The following is a 17104-nucleotide window of genomic DNA, read 5'->3' as shown; positions in this document are numbered from 1 at the left end:
GATGGTTTGGAGTGTGAGTTTATCAAGGGAAGGGTGGGTGGCTTACAACCGGTATTTCCCAGCCCTGCAGTTTTAAATTTAAAAAAATAGAATTACATATTGAAAACTGATGTGTCAAACTGTCAGCCCTGCACCTCAACCGCTAACTATAGATGGTGATCTATTAAAAGGGGCAAAGAGTTCAAAAGTTGAGGCCTTTGCGTTTGAACTTCAGTCTCATGCTTTCCTTCTTGTATTATGGAAGTTTCGCATTTACCAGAGCGCAGCCTTGATGAACAGTGTTTGCATTTGTGAAATGTCACCATGACTCAAGAAAACATTTGCTTTCTTCTGGGAGACCTGCTTCTCTACACTTGACCTTGTGCCCTGTGTGAACTTGGCCTACTATACGGGCATTAGTTTTGTTAGTCTTGTTCCCCCCATACATTACGTGGTCTTCGCTTTTCATCTTTTTCTTACTTTAAAACCATGGGAATGCTCCCAGGCACAGCTGACCCTTTGACACTGTGACATGCCATTGTCATCCCCAAAGTCTGCATTCAAGAACTGCACAATCTAGTTATTTCTTTTTTTGAATTCTCATAATGTCTCAAGTAAGTGTGACTTTGTGTTGGGCCACTCTCAAAACTGTCCTTGGCCTCATTCAGGGTGCAGACTCCAGTTCGGTCATCCCTGAAAGCCTGTTGTAAGTCTGATTCTGAGAAGCCCCCTGATGAGCTCACTGGAACATGGCGCATATATACGATTAAGTGAGTCTGCAGTGTGCTGACAGACCGGGCTCTGACATCACATCTCTCGAACCTTTTTTGTCCCCACAGATGACAGAAGGCAGGCACTGCCAGGTGCACCTGCTGGATGACAGGAGACTGGAGTTGCTGGTCCAGGTAGGCATTGGGTCCTCAGGGGTGACCACTCCCTGCCCTCTTTGGAGCATGGTGGCCCGTGTCCAGGCCGCTCACCTAACTGTGCCTAGAACTCAATGCTTTAAAGTGACTGAAGGGGGAAGAGGTGGCTCTGAGGTCGGCAAACTTGGTCTGCACGTGAGTTATGGTAGCTTAGTCCTCCTGAAAGAATCCTGAGTCAGGCTGGTCAGGGATGAGTGGAAACTCTTGGTAAAATGTGATGCTACGTGAGTTTTATCCATTTTACTTGCTGATGATTTTCTTTCTATTTGCCCAACACCCTGGACCACAGTTTACAAACCCAGTTGGATTCCTGTGGATAGACCCCACCTATGGTTAGCCTAGACACCTCTTCAAGACCAGGCCTACTTTACCTTCTCACTGAGCCTTGAGCTCCACCCACTGCACCCACACTGCCATTGAAATAACAGGAGCTAGAGAGACGGTTCAGTGGGCCGGAGGGCTTGCTGCCCTTGTAGAAGATCCACGTTCGATTCCCAGAACTCCAGTTCTGACCTCTGCAGGCACCAAGCATGTGCGCTGTGTTCAAACATACATGCAGAAAAAAACACCACATGTGAAGTAAAATGAATAAGTCTGTGTCTGAGGTTGGGAGATAAAATATCACCACATAAGTCTTTTAAAAGAATTAGAGGACTAGGACACAGCACAGTGGTTTTGTCAACTTTTAATCCAGATTTCTGCCCTCTTCTCTCCTTCCTCCCGCCCCCTTCTTTCCTTCCCTGTCCCTTCTCTCCTCTCCCCCTTTTCTTCCTAGCTTCCTTTCCTAGTCCCTCCCTCCCCATTCCGTCTCCTCCAACAGCAACATCCAGACTTCACACCATCACTATGTACCCATGACTGTTAGGCTCAGGGTTCAGAAGGGAGCCATTCAGGCTGCTGCCCAGCGGTGCTCCTGCTTCCCCAGTCCCTGCAAGACCAACATCAGCCATCAGCTGGGTGCTCTGGCGGATTCCAAACCACACTTCTTCCCGCCAAGCCCATAGTATGCCCGAAGCTCATAGACAGTTCCTTCTGGAACTGGGTTCTCAGAACTTAGTGGTGATGATGGTGTGAAGAAGGGTTAAGAAATCACACAAGCAAGCAAAGACTGCTTTTGATGGTTAGGGAGGGGAAACGTGAGCAATGGGAGAGAGGATAGGCTGCTAATCAGCTTTGTGTTTTGACAGCCCAAGCTTTTATCAAGAGAACTGCTGGACCTTGTGGCATCACATTTCAACCTGAAAGAGAAGGAGTACTTTGGAATAACGTTTATAGACGACACGTGAGTGTTCTGGTTTTTCATGTCTTTGCCTTTTGCTTGCCCAGTGCACATGCTGATTCTCGTGGTTGGCAACAAGGGAGAAAGGAGTTGTATCCTGTTTAGATACAAGTGTCTCAGTCTGGAAATTTTTTCCTACAAATGTCATAAAGGAAGAAGAAAAGGAACAGGGAGCACTTAAAAGTCTTGCAAATATCGCCAGGTACAGTGGCAAATGCCTGTCATCTCAACACTCAGGAAGCAGAGGCAGGATGAAGGATTCGAGTTCTAGGCCACCTGGTCTACATAATGAGCCCCAGGCAGGCCAGGGCTGTGAAGCAGGATAATGAAAAAACCAAAACCAAAAACCTCAGAATGTGTTTAGAAATGTGTGCCAATGAGTTTGAGTCTGTGTGACTGGTCTTTGAATGGGTGGTCATGTTCCCCAACTCACTCATGTGTCACGGATAGAAACACTAGGTTGTTATTCACATGAGGAGTGAAGCTAGTTTAATGCTTTGGTGTTAATGGTTAGGAAGTTTAAAGCCCAGTTTGTGACTGGCCTTAAAGATATACACAGGTGAATACGGATTTAGCTTTTACCACAATCTAATCTCCTTCATGTTGTCCTGGAAGTTGTTTATTTTCCATCTAACTCCATTCTTTACATTAACATATTGGGGGGTCCCTGTCTGTCTGTTTTATATCTGCCTAATTTGTCTATATTATATGTGGTCCGATATGTTATGAGAGGAATCCTTCCTTTTTCTGAAGATATTTTCCAAAGAGTTCAAGAAAATGTGTTCCAGACACAAAATATGCTGGCCAACCACCATGTTCTTTCCATAACTCTCTCGATGTAAGTGATTTTTCAGTTGTTCAGTGAAACCAGAAAGAAAATAACCTCAAGAATGAGTTAGTTTGTTTTTAACACCTTGTACCCACTAATGATTTCTCACTTAGGGCCTCCACGAAGTCTAAACAAAACCCTTAACAACTCAGGCTGCTAAAACCCTGATACTTGTTTAGAGATATACAACCCCCTCCACACACACACACACACACAAAAAACAAAACAAAAAAAAAAACAAAACAAAACAAAAAAAATCTTATAGCAGACTCAGAATGTTTTCTGAAGATGATTCACCCAAAGCAGAGGGCAGGGGGAATGTAGTAGGCATCACCTTCATACTCTTGATTCACCCAGTAGCTGGTGGAGAGGCGTTTGATTTTTTGCCCTCTGCTGGAAAAAAGAGGAAATGCATGTGTCTGTTTTCCACAATACTAGCCAGAAAGCCACAGCAGTTCAAATGAATCAGTGGTTGAATGGCCACACAAGTGTAGGCAGAACCTGTGTGTGAATGAAAGTATATAAGACCTATGGGCATAAATACATCATAACTGAATGATATGCTATGGACTGTAATTGCTACGAGCACCGTCATTTAGAAGGAGATCATATCAAGTTGAAGCTAAAGGCCTGAAGACTGGCACCATGCAATTGTTTCACAAATGTCTCCTGAGTGTCCACAAGCTACCAGATGGTATTCTAGGTGCCAGGGAATCATCTTTGAGCAATGCAGTTATGATTTCCTGCTTGCAAGGGTTGATATTACAGTGCTTGTGGTCTAGTTTAACAAGCAAAGAGTTGATGAGAAGATGCCAGAGACTATAAGCTCACTGAGATCGTATGAAAGGCCATATGAGGGAAAGCTGGTAGGGGCAGTTCTAGACAGAGTGGGCCAGGATGGTGTCTGGAAGACAGCGTGCATCAAACACCAAGAACCGGCTCTGCCAACAAGAGTCTAAAAGTCTAAAGATGGAGCCCAGTTTTACTTTTGTGTTTTGTTTTAATATGATGTTTGTTTGTTCGAGGTGGGGCCTCCAAGCCGCCCTTGAATTCCCAACCCTCCTGCCTCTACCTCAGTGTTGGGGTTATAGGTATGTGCCACCATGCTTGACTTGGTTTAGTTTTTAAGAAAGGTAGGGAAAGCCAATGGTAGCCAGATTGCAGAAAGCAGGAAGGAAGGAGGTCCAAGATTAGGGCTAAGGATGAGATGGGGGAAATACCCAGAACCCTGTAGCTGTGTGGTAGGACAGCAGTTTTGGACATTGCTGACACTCACGCTCCACATCTATCACCTGCACAGAACTCTAGTCCTTATAAGGCAAATACCATATGAGGGGCCCAGAACAGAGTGCTGGCATTCTGTATTTCAGGCATGCTGAGTAAGACATTTGAGTCCAGAGCACAGGCACACATGCAAGAGAGGCCTCTCAGGGCACTGGAATGCTGTCACAGAATTCTCTCTAGAACTGGGCCAGCCAGGCACACAGAATCCACAGAGGGATAGGGAGGTGGCAGTCTAGGGAAGCATCACTTGAAACCAACATACACCGTGCTCTTGCTCAGTGTGAAGACACCAGCCTGAGGGTGGGTTCAGAGGTGAGCAGCAAAGGACAAGATCACGGGTGAGCCCCATGAGTCACAGAGATAGAGGGCAGTGCACAGGGTTTAGTCAGCACTGGAAAGAAGGGTCCAGACCATGTGGAGGGTTTCTGGGGACGCCCCAAGCACAGTGCCTTGTCCAGACATTCTAACTTGCTTCAGAAAGAAAAGGAAAAGATCTGAGCATAGTGCCGCCTACCCGTAACCCCAGCACCCGGAAGGTGTCCCACAGACTCTAGGCGAGCCCAGGCCATAAAGAAAACGCTATCAGGAAAGAAAAAGGCTGGGGAGAGGGTTCACTGGGTAAGGATGTTTGCTGCACAGTCATGAGGACCTGAATTCTAATCCCTAGGACCCATGGGGAAAAAAAAAAAAAAAAAAAAAAAACACTGGGTGTGGCCACACGCATCTGTAACCCTAGCACTGTGTAAGGAAGAGGAAGCAGATTCCTGGGACTTACTGACGGCCAACCTAACTTCTGATTCAATAGCAACCCCTCCACAGGGAGTAAGAGAGGGAGTTATAGAGGGAGACGCCCATTGCTCTCTTCTGGCCTCTGCATAGACATGTACAAAACACACCAACATGTACATCACACACACACACACACACACACACACACACACACACCGAAAAGGGGGGATGGTATGAATGACTTCCTTGGAGGACTTGGGCCACCATTTTCCTTGTCTACCCTGGGATTTGTGGGCTCCCTTCCATTAGACTTCTGCCACGGAAGTCAAACCTTACAGCCTTCCCAGGAAGCTGGCGTGCCCCGACTCCCCTACAGGTGACAGACAACCCCTAATGTCTGAATTACAGCCAACTGGGGAAGGTGTCTCCTGGACCCATCTGTGTTTATTCCCAGGAGTCTGAATTTGTCTTTTCTGGGAGAAGGAAAGTCTTGGCCATTTCCACCTTGCTGAGGAACAGGTCTGGAAACATATTTATGTCTAAGGGTGTTTCTTCGGAAAGTCTTGGTCACAAACCTAGTTCTTCGTCTGGTAAATATTTTTGGAAGGTTTTTTGCTCCCAGCACTCCCCCGTGAAACCACCAAGTCGATCCCTCCCAGGACACTGGCTGAGTTGCCTTTTCCAGCCCTGGTGCCACATCAGCCTTGAGGCTGTGGCAAGCCCAACAGAGGAAGGCAAAGCTGAAACTAGCTACTATCTTTACCCCAGCTCATGGAGCCAAAAGAGAGATGGGAAAACAGACCACAGTTAGTTACGTAAGGAAGGCAGCAACACTGACCAAGTAAAGCACATTCCTGACAGAGAGGGATGGAATTCCTGAGGCTGCACTTGCTGAAGCATCCCCGCTCTGTGTGCAGGGTGGTCTTCCACCTCTAGAGGGCAGTCTCAGCCCTCCTTCCCCACAAGGGGCCCTTCTTCTGCCATCCCTTCACCCATTTTGAAGAACTTTGCTGAGTGACCTTTGCTGATGCAGAAATAACAAACAGACTTTACAATACAACAGTTGCTTTGGATCTCTGCCCTTTCTGGTGCAGCTGAGACAATGGGGCTTCCAGGGTACAGAATCTGGACCAAAGAGAACCCGTGGCTTGGTTACGAGCAATTATCTTTGGTTTTCGTTTTGTTTTGTTTTGTTTTGTTGTTGGTTGGTTGGTTTGGGTTTTTTTTTTTTTTAATTAATTATATCCCATCATTATTGATGAAAAATTTAAAAACAGCAAGATGCAAACATTAAAGGAACCTTATTATATCTTAGTATTTAGACATAGGTAATTTTCTTTCTTATTTTTCAGAACGTTCATTCTGAAATGAGATGAGAATGGCCTGAACTACATGTAGAGGTCAAGGCCAGTTTTCACAACACGGGGACGTCAGTCTCAGTTATAAACAACAGAAATCTGGTTTCTAGGGCCAGGGATAGAGCTTCAAGTTAGAGCTCTTGCCTAGTGTGCACAAAAATTCAAGTCCCATTACAGGGAAAAATTCAAATCTCTAAAACATAGTTTCATGCTTTAGAAGTGTATTTACTATTACGTATACATGAATATCCCCTTAGAGTATTTATCGTGATTAAGGCTAGTCTTTTTGTTCCCTCCCCACTCTGACTATAGTCTCTTCCAAAGAAGTAATAGCTATAACTTGTTCTGTGTCCATCTAGAATTGTACATTAAAATTTTTCTCCATGTTTAATAGTGTCTTGACCCTATTCTGGTGTTTAACCTAATTGGAATGTGTGTGCATGTGATGTACCACTCACTCTGTTCATTCTTATGCAATGTTTGATACAAGTTCATATAAAACACCTTACACATTTTCAGTTATGCCACATCTTCTCTATAACGAAAGAATAAAAATAAAAATAAAATAAAATAAAAACACCGGGTGATGGTGGCGCATGCCTTTAATCCCGGGTACTGGGGAGGCAGAGCCAGGCGGATCTCTGTGAGTTCAAAGCCAGCCTGGGCTACCAAGTGAGTTTCAGGAAAGGCGCAAAGCTACACAGAGAAACCCTGTCTCGAAAAACCAAAAAATAAAATAAAATATAACGAAAGAATAAAGGACATACCCACCTGTAATGGTGTGCCGCACACTCAGGAGGAGACAGGAGGATTGCAGTGCCAGGCCAGCCTGGCTGAACAGGGAGACCCTCCTCCCAAAGGAAAGAATGGGGAAGAGGAAATGGAAAGGGAGGAGGGGAGGGGGAGGACAGGAAGAGGAAATGGAAAGGGAGGAGGGGAAGGGGAGGACAGGAAGAGGAAATGGGAAGGGAAGAGGGGAAGAGGACAGGAAGAGGAAATGGAAAGGGAAGAGGGGGAGGGGAGGACAGGAAGAGGAAATGGGAAGGGAAGAGGGGGAGGGGAGGACAGGAAGAGGAAATGGGAAGGGAAGAGGGGAGGAGGAGGAAGGGAGAAGGGGACAGATTCAAGGCTGGTCTGGTCTGCCATATGAAACCTTGAAAGACTTCAAACTGCTGTGCCACGTATTTTGACATCTGTGTTTAACAGCTCTGGAGTTGACACGTCTTTAAATAAGTGCCACATTAAACCCGACAAAACAGAACGCCAGAGTCCTTTGACTCCAGCCCTCCATTTTTGTTCTTACACCCAAAATCACGAATTCTAAGAAGTTCCCCAATGCTCCACCAAGGAAATCTTGGGGTGGTTCCCTGCAGCCTTATCTTGTAATTATAAATGCACAGACACAGAAACTGAGCCCAGTGTTATTCTAAAAGGTAGGGAATCCCCTGGTATTATTTACCCCATATTGAGAGTCCTGGATTCAAATCCCAGACCTGCCATTTTCTTTAGATATTTACCATAGAACGTAACATAAATAGATATAGATGTCCAACTTGGTTGATGTATGTGAGGGGGTACAGTAAGGAAACCACTGAAATGGCCGTTCCATGGTATGGTTGTGGGGAAGGTTTCTATTGTGGGTAAGAGAAAGAAAATCTCCAGAGGCATCTGGAAGAGTCCAGAGCAGAGAGTAAGAGAAGTAGACTGGACAAGGCCAGGATTGGGAGAGATCAAGGGGAGTGGACAAATCATATGGATTGTAAGGACAGCAGCTGTGGAGAGGGAAGGGCCAGGAGGCTAGCATGGACTTTGAAATGTATAACAAGGACTTGTGAGTAGGGACTGAGGACTTGGAGGCCAGCATCGGCTTTGATGTGTGACCACAGGTGTGTTGATGGAGAGCCTTGACCCTCTGCCAAAAGCCAGGGGAGTGACCCCTTTGGGGACGGGACAGACGTGTTTCACAAATTCCCAAATAATGCCGGCTTTTATCTGGTCCGGCGGCCAGAAATTCTTCTGTAGTCCAGCTTGAGCTTATTTCTAGACATATGGACTACCTGAGACCCAAGAGTTGACAAAAAGTATTTGCTCAATAAAGAGTGGCTGTTATCATTTATACTGTTACTATTTGTACCCACGTTTCCTATCTGCTTGTTTCCAATTTCTAAAGAGTCATAGAGTGCCCATGGAGGACAGAAGAAGGCACTAGAATTCCCAGAAATGGAGTCACAGATGATTGGTTACGAGCCGCCATGTGGGTGCTAGGAACTGAAGCCCAGGTCTTCTGTCAAAGCAGGCCATGTATTTTTCTGCTGAACCATCTCTCTAGCCCTCTTTTTTATTTACTTATATTGGAATTTCCTTTAATTATTTATTCAAGGACCAAAATAGGCTGGAAAATGTTTTCTAGCTCATAACAGATTTTGCTGGAATTCAACATCCTCTTCCCAGCACCAGAAGTATGTTCTGAAAGTGGATTTAGTGTAAGCATGTTGGAGCAGGCTCTAAGATGGATGGGCCAGTTGAACAGCCTTGGAAATCATGTAAACAAACCACAGAGCATCAAGCCAGAGAGGTCAAGGTCTTGAGAGAACTGTTTATACCTGTGAACTGGTGAGGCTCTGAAGTAAATAAATATTTAAACATCTGTAAGTCATGTGTCCACGGAAATAGCTCCAGAGAGTGCCGACCTGGGTATGCATTGAAAATCGCAGTGTTGTACTTGACTGGAATCTTCCTCCTTCTTCACAAAAATACGTCACATTTAACCTTTTATATAAATTTAAAGATTAATTTAGTGTTGTTCAGTGTCTTAACCTCCCAAAGCATTATCCAATTCTTATTTATTCTCTCAGTTTTTCTTAAATATGTGAGTGCAATATATATGAATTTCCATTGGTTAAGCTGGGCATTCTATTGGGCAAGCTGGGCATGGTAGAGCAGACCTAGGCTATAGCAAGGCTCTGTGTCCATAAACAAAAGGCAGTATAGGTAATATATTATACTTACTGTTATTCTCTTTATTAAAATTTTAAATTTATTTTTATTTATTTATTTGAAACAAGGTCTCACTAATTAGTCATAGCTGGCTCAGTCTTGTATAGACCAAGCTAGCCTCGAACTCACAGAGATCCATTTGCTCCTCCTCCTCCTCCCCCGAGTGCTTGGATTAAAGGCATGCATCACCATGCCTAGGAAATCTTGCTGTTTTTAATTCAAGGTTTTTGTTTGTTTGGTTGGTTGGTTGGTGGTTGGGTGGGTGGGTTAGTTAGTTGGTTAGTTGGTTGGCTGGCTGGCTGGCTGGCTGGTTGGTTGATTGGCTGGCTGGCTGGCTGGCTGGCTGGTTGGTTGGTTGGTTGGTTGGTTGGTTGGTTGGTTGGTTGGTTGGTTGGTAGGTTGGTTGGTTGGTTGGTTGGTTGGTTGGTTGGTTGGTTGGTTGGTTGGTTGATTGGCTGGCTGGCTGGCTGGCTGGCTGGCTGGCTGGCTGGCTGGCAGGTTGGTTGGTTGGTTGGTTGGTTGGTTGGTTGGTTGGTTGGTTGATTGGCTGGCTGGCTGGCTGGCTGGCTGGCTGGCTGGTTGGTTGGTTGGTTGGTTGGTTTTTCAAGACAGGGTTTCTCTGTGTTACAGCTCTAACTGTCCTGGAACTTGCTTTGTAGACCAGTCTGCCCTTGAACTCAGATCTGCCTGCCTCTACCTCCCAAATGCTAATTCTAGAAAACTGTTCCAAGCAATTTTTCAAGCAGTCTCTCCAGCTTGTTTTATGACTGCATTGTATTTCTCTGCACAGATTTAGATCATTACGTTAACGATACCCTATAAATATTTGGGTTATTTCCAGACTTTTGGCTATCAAAATGAGTGCTTTTTAAACATAGGTCCTTTTTCAAATGTGCAAGTTCCTCTCAATAAGCTCTTCCAGTGGGAAAGGCTAGCTGTTCAATAAAATTGCTGAAGTGGCCTCACGGCCCGTAGTGCCCTTGCCTGGTATGTGAGCATGACTGTTTCCAGGCAGCTTTGCCAGCACCGTGCATTGTTAAACTTTCCATGCCATCCTTTGCCTTTGCTTCTTCTCGCAGGGGTCAAGAGAACTGGCTGCAGCTAGACCACAGAGTTCTGGAGCATGATTTGCCTAAGAAGCCTGGCCCAGCTATCCTGCACTTTGCTGTCAGGTATGTGTGGGCACACCCAGCATTCACCTCCTGTTTTATTTTATTTTTATTTTTCAACATTTCTAGTCATCAGAGATAGTGTATAAAAAGAGAGAAGACCCTGTGAGAACATGACCATGTGAAGGAGATTGTCTACTGTTGCCATAGATACAGTGTAGAGTTGTTTTCTTTGAAGATAAAGGAGGGAAGCATCTTGCTTTATTCCTCAAAGATTCTTAGATTAAATATAAGGCTGAGTAACCTAAGAGATGTGTTTTAATGTTTAAGCCTGTTTTTTTTTTTTCAATTCAATAAACTGTTAGGATTCTTCAAATCTGAAATCTGGCAAACATTTACTGTTATGCTTTATGTTGGGATAATGTGTTCTAGAGATGTGGAAAAATTGCATTTTATACAGTTCTATAGCTAAAATCGAAGTTACAATGCCAAGCAAATGCCCAGAGAAAGGATTATCCTAACAGCTCAGAGACCTGAATTGTTTCGTACAGGGACAGACAAGGATAACTCTCACAGTCCTTCCTTGACATGTTCTGTGAGCTCTGTTTGGAGAAATCCCTTAACAAGATCCCCAAACTGATACCGTTAACTAAACTGGGGATTCTCAGAGCTGGCCCAGGAAAATATTTTAGCATTAACTACTACCAATCTAAGAGAAGTAGAGTGCTCAAGACTAATCATCTTGCCCTCTCCATAGCTTCAGATACAAAACATTACCAATGGAGCTGGAAGTCCGTCCTGTAGTAGCCCTGCCCCCACCTTAACTGATGAACAGCTTTACAACAAATTTGTATTGCCGGTCGATTTTTCAAATCAATTTTATTTTCATAAAGCTGATTCAGAGGCCTCAGCCAGGAAAGGCACTTGCTGCCAAGGGTGACAGCCTGGTTTGGATAACGGGGACCTCCCCCGTGGATGAAGAAAACCTGCTCCGACAGTTGTCCCCTGACATCCACATGCAGGCACAGACACAAAATAAATAAGTGTAAAAAAATCATTTTCAGCTAATTCAACCAGAAGAATCGTCCAAGATCAAGCTGAATTTTAATGATGAAGATGTGTCTTGTTTTATACTATGATATTGGGGACCCCACCCCCCACTCCTCTTCCCCTCCCCCTCCCTCCTTTCCCTACTTTTCCTCTTCCTTACTATAATATTGAGGCAAAGTAAGTTATGATGAAATTTTACAAATACTATTGTTTCCTTACCTCATCTGCTCCACGAAATTCAGAAGCACAAAGATACTGTATCTTACCCCTTTTTAAAGTTGTGGTTCTTACAGGCATCAGCTACTGAGAGTTGCTGAGCCTTAGCTTGCACACCATGTGTTCACAGCCCTGGGAAGGGGAGGGGCGTCTTGTTCTTGTTGGTATTCATTTTCTCAATTTTTGATTCTGGGGCTAGAGAGATGGCTCTTCCAGAGGACCTGAGTTTGACTCCTAGCACCCACATGACGGCTTCAAACCATCCATAACCCCAGTTCCAGAGGATCTGATACCCTCTTCTGGCCTCCATGATACATGCGCAAGCAAAACACATAAAATTACATTTGTGGCTGGGTGGTAGTGGCACACTCCTTTAATCTTAGCACTTGGGAGGCAGAGGCAGGCGGATCTCTGTGAGTTGGAGGCCAGCCTGGTCTATAGAGCAAGTTTCAGGACAGACTCCAAAGCTACACAGAGAAACACTGTCTAGAAAAAAAAAAAAAAACAATTAAAAAGTTACATTTTTGATTCTGAGATCTGCATTGGATTTTTTTTCCCTTGCCCTTAACCGTATTTGTTGTTGGGTGGTTTTTAATGGTGCTAGGGATTGAATCCAGGATCTTGCCCATCCTAGGTCTATGCTCCACCACTGAGCCGTGCCCCCAATGCCTCAGAACATCTGCTAATGCCCAAGAAGTGGGGGCACATAGAGATGACTTATTTAAGTGTAATTCATAGCTGGAGAATTGCCCAAGGATCCTAAAGAAAACCTGGAATTTACTGACCCCCAGTGATGTGAGGCTGGTGTGCCCAGAAACAGAGGAAAAGGAGGCACAGCCAGAGGCCAGGAGAGAGCTGCCTGTCAGTGGCTGAGCAGGGGTCAGAACAGCGAAGGGAAAATGGCTAGCTGCAAATGAGGTACCTGTCCATAAGGAAGGAAGTCATCACCATGAACATGTCAAACTCAGACAACACAGGCTGAGCCGTTCCTCTCCACCAGCCTTCAACCTCAGGCTCTCCCACCTCTCGGTTTCCCACCTTAGAGGACGGGCTGTGTAGTGGCTTACTGTTGACATCTTACGAAGGCCAGAGAATGTCAGCTGCCCAGCCTCCTGCAGGCATGGGCTGTTCCTGGCTCCGTGCAAATCTGGGCACCGTCGGCACCTTCTGCATTCATCTGTGGGTGCACGAGCCGTGCTTCTGCTGCGTCACGGCTCAGCCAAGGCATTGTGTCTTTGGAGAACCTTAACAAGTGTCATTTATTCAGTGACCACACTTGTGTGCCTGTTCTTTGACAGCTGCTGTGGTCTAGCGTGCGTCTGAAAATTCCAGAGCACAGACGCTTCCTGGCCGCCTTTCACAAGGCCGTGCTATCTTTTCCAGCAGGCTCCTGGGATTCCACAGCAGTTGCTGGCTTGTTCCTGGGGCTTCAGGCCCTACTTAGCACGTTATCTCAAATGTCCTGTAACCACTTGGTGTTCGCTTTCTCCTCTCTGCTGGCATATCTGAAACCCTTATCAAGGCTTTAATGATTCATGTAATTCAGCCTCCCAACAAGACAGTGATATCATCATAGCCTTTATTATTCCAATTAAGTAGCTGCTGTTGCTATGGTTAAAGAAATGAATCCTGAATGGACTTCACTGAGGTCACAGAGTGGAGACCCCTAGTGCAGGGACAGCTAGTGGATGGCTTTTGTCACACACACACACTCGTTTGTCAGAGGGTCTCACACCTCCAGTTAGAAGACACAGAATTGTTGGTGACATTTCTATCTGAGGAAAGAACCCATTAGGTTACCTGTGTTGACTAGAGAATGCAACCAGGGAATTCAAACTAGAATTTAAAAAAAAAAACAAAACTGTTTTTAATAAAAAAACTTAAGTGTGATGATGCTCACTTGTAATCCCAGCTCCAATGAGGCCAAAACAGGCGGATCCCTGGGGCTTGCTGGCTAGCCAGCCTAGCCTGCTTAGTGAGCCCCAAATAGGGAGAGACTCTGTCTTGGCACTGGGTGTGGGGAGGGTACACACACACACACGCACACGCACACGCACACGCACACGCACACACACACACACACACAAATGCAATCAAGGGTATTATTTGGTTGTTTTGATCTTTGGACACTATAACAGTATCTGAAAGTTCAGGGGCCCTTGATACATGGACACTGGGTAATGTGCTGGGGTACAGGTATAGGGACCCTCATGCATAGACACCAGATAATGTACTAGGAGAGCACAGGAGCCCCTCATGTGTGGATACTAGGTGATATGCTGGGGTACAGAGTACAGGGACCCCTCATGCATAGACAGCAGGTGATGTGTATCTACACAGCACACACACACACACACACACGGATGTCAGTGACATACCGAGATACAGAACATGGGGGCCCCTCATGCAAGGACATCAGGTGATAGTCTAGTGTACAGCATACAGGGGCCCTTCATGCATGGCCATCTAGGTAATGAGTTAGCACGCAGTCAGAAAGGATCCCCTCTGGTGGCCACACATTGCCAGGATGCATATCACTGTTAATCTTAATGCAAACAATTAGAAATACCCAAATGCTGACACCAGAGATAGGGTGAGCAAGTTCTGGCATCTTATAGCAAGCTGTAAGGAGGAGGTGAGAGCATATGCTGTATTTCAGTGCCTCCAGAGAGAGAACCGGGACCCAGTGTAATCATATTGGGAAAATTGTCAAACTATGCACTAACTCTCCCCTTTAGAACCAAAGCTTCCACCTCACCCTCCCTCAGTCCTGGCCTGGGTCCTTCCTGCCTGTGTGCCGTGGAAGATGGTTCTCCCGCTGTGAATCACAACTTCATTAAGTCACTGTTCTCAGGGATGTCCTCATCTGCCTTGTCTCCTGGGCGCCTGCGTGGTGAGGCAGGTTGTGTCTGAACAAATAGAGAATCAGCATGTATTTATGACGGATGCTAATAGAGCCTTGAGAGAAGCTCAGGATGTCTTTGTTAAGTTGGTACTTTTTAGAAATATTTAAGGGCCGGGGAACCATCTGGAAGGAACGACACTGAGCCTCAAAGAAACATTTCTCATTTCCTTCTTTCTATTCGTCATTTATTGTTTCTGCTCAGGAGAGACAACCGTGCATCAGGAAACATCTCTGCCATGCTCATCTGAAAGTGGACAGCCATTCCTTAGTCTCTTGCTCTGCCCATTCATCTGGCAGTTACCCTGGGTCTGGCCGTGTGCTGATGCTGGCGTCGCAATGATAAATGATAGGGATAGAATCCTGCTCTCACAGCCATTGGGGGGACATTGACACTAAAAAAGCGAATGTGTAGGGTATTTTATGGAAGAGATTCTGGAAAAGGAAAATGCTTTCAAGATGGAGAACAGGGAATGTTGGTGAAGCCAGGGCTGCTGTGTTAATCAGAGTGGTCCAAAACATCTAACCATAGAAGCTGTTATCAGCAAAGACATGGAGATGAGGCAAGGAGGTATCAGATCTCTGGGGAGGTTCACGCCAGGCCAGGAGACTAGTAAGTAAGCAGGCCAGACAGTGGGAACATACCTGGTAGGGAGCTGTGTGTCTGGAGAGGACCCAAAGGAGGGAGTGGGGTAGAAGGTGGCGGCAGCGGCTTGGAGTTCAGGGGCAAAGCACTGGGCTTGAGGGACTTAAGAGAGTAATTGGAAAGTCTCTATAACAGACTCAATGTGGCTGTAGTGTTGAGTGGAATTGGGGAGTGGGGCTGGGAGGAGCCAAGGTAGGAAGGAGTTGTGAAGATCTGGGAAAGAAGTGAGAGAGGGGAGGGGAATGTACTGCATCCCACGCTCCAGTAACTTGGAGATGATGAAGGAGACCTTCAGCAAGGTCTTGTGAGAATGCAAGAGAAAGCAGAGGATGTGAACTGACCTTACAAAACCATACGAAAATATGAAGAAAAAAAAAAGTCGTTTTTTTTTTTAGCTTTGGGTTTAAGGGGGGGGGGGAGAGGGAGGGAGGGAGGGAGGGAGGGAGGGAGGGAGGGAGGGAGGGAAGAAACACTGTATGCTTTTGCTGAGACGTTTCTTCTTTCCTGTACTGTAACAAGCCCTGTAGTAGGCAACAGTCTGAACACCAGACATGAGTTGTCACATTTACTCTGACCCGGACATGGCAGTCCTGCCAGTGGGCAAGTAAGTGAATCTCTGCCTTACACCCTGACCACGTAGGAAGCCGCTCCGACACAGAACGCTTCCCCATAGAGGAGGGAGGGGAAAAATCAAAGGGGAATCACACAGCATTTTGTTTAGGATTTCAGCATTAAACATTTGCACCTCCCATTTACAAAACCTCCAGGATATACGGTAAATGTTTGTATAAGGGCCATCAAGATTGCTCAGTGGGTAGAGGTGTCTGCTGCCGAGCCTGAGTTCAGTTCCAAAGATCCATGTGGCTGAAGGAGAGCATGGACACTCACAAATTATCCTCTGACACGTGTGTGCATGTGCACATACATTAAATAAGTTTTTGAAATTTTGAGACAAAATTAAAAAAAAAAATATGCCTATGACCCATTTGTGACTGGGCCAGTATAATTTATGAATGTGAACCACCTCCATGCGAGTGCAAACTCCCTCAGACTTCTGGGGGGGACTTCTCCCCCCAGATGGGTTGTTGCTATCCTACAGCTGTAAATTATCTTTGGCAAACATGCCTTTTTGGTAATGGAGCCCAGATGTGAACATTTGAAAAGCTGATAGTGAGTGAGCTATTACAAGCTTGATTTAAACAGGAGTGCAGGGACTTGCCTGACCTCGCTGGAAAGACTCCTAATCCCTCAGGGCAGGGCAGTGGGGCTGGTGCAGGCTGGTACCACCCTGATCCACCCACTGGGACCTCAGGACCTTTCACAAGCCTTATGCCCTGAATAGCTCTTAGGTTCTTCATTCCTTTTTTAATGAGTCTTTTTCTTCCCCCTTCTTTTCCTCCCCATACTTGCTCTATCCCAGACTATACATGTCCCCTCTGTGGCACCCCAAAGCATTGTTGGGGACACTCAGGACTGAGCTTGGAGGAGAATTCTGTTAGGAAATGTGAGGGAAAACTGCTACCATCTTGTCTGAATTGTTGGGAACAAGGAGCCTTTGAAAGCCTCCTGCATACTACAAATGCTTTGCCATTGTCCTCTGGCCTGCCTTTGGAAGTTAGGCCTCTGGAACAGATGAGCAAGGACCGGCTATGGTGGCACACACCCTCTAATGCCAGCATTCAGGAGGCCAAAGAAAGAGAATCTTGAGTTCAAGGCCAGCCAGGGCCACACAGCAAGACCTTGTCCCAAAAATAAAGAACAAGGAATGAGTTCTACTTTAGGGAACATCGTGACTACAGC

The 17104-nt window shown here is 45.8% G+C and overlaps 1 protein-coding gene across 8 annotated transcripts in view; it reads left to right on the top strand.

Annotated features, from left to right (window-relative positions):
* The window catches only part of Frmd4b (FERM domain containing 4B), a 338430-nt gene that overhangs the window by 207442 nt on the left and 113884 nt on the right, over window positions 1–17104 (top strand). For all 8 annotated transcript variants that reach the window (XM_006972576.2, XM_006972575.4, XM_076567443.1 and 5 more), the window contains 3 exons: window positions 819–884; window positions 2093–2187; window positions 10461–10553. In XM_006972576.2, the coding sequence (XP_006972638.1) occupies window positions 819–884; window positions 2093–2187; window positions 10461–10553 (254 nt within the window). The remainder of the gene's footprint in view (window positions 1–818; window positions 885–2092; window positions 2188–10460; window positions 10554–17104) is intronic.

Source organism: Peromyscus maniculatus, chromosome 3 (genome assembly GCF_049852395.1).
Source record: "Peromyscus maniculatus bairdii isolate BWxNUB_F1_BW_parent chromosome 3, HU_Pman_BW_mat_3.1, whole genome shotgun sequence".
Classification (NCBI taxonomy): domain Eukaryota; kingdom Metazoa; phylum Chordata; class Mammalia; order Rodentia; family Cricetidae; genus Peromyscus; species Peromyscus maniculatus.
The sequence above is the reverse complement of the archived record's forward strand: the minus strand, read 5'-3'. Positions and strand labels throughout refer to the sequence as shown.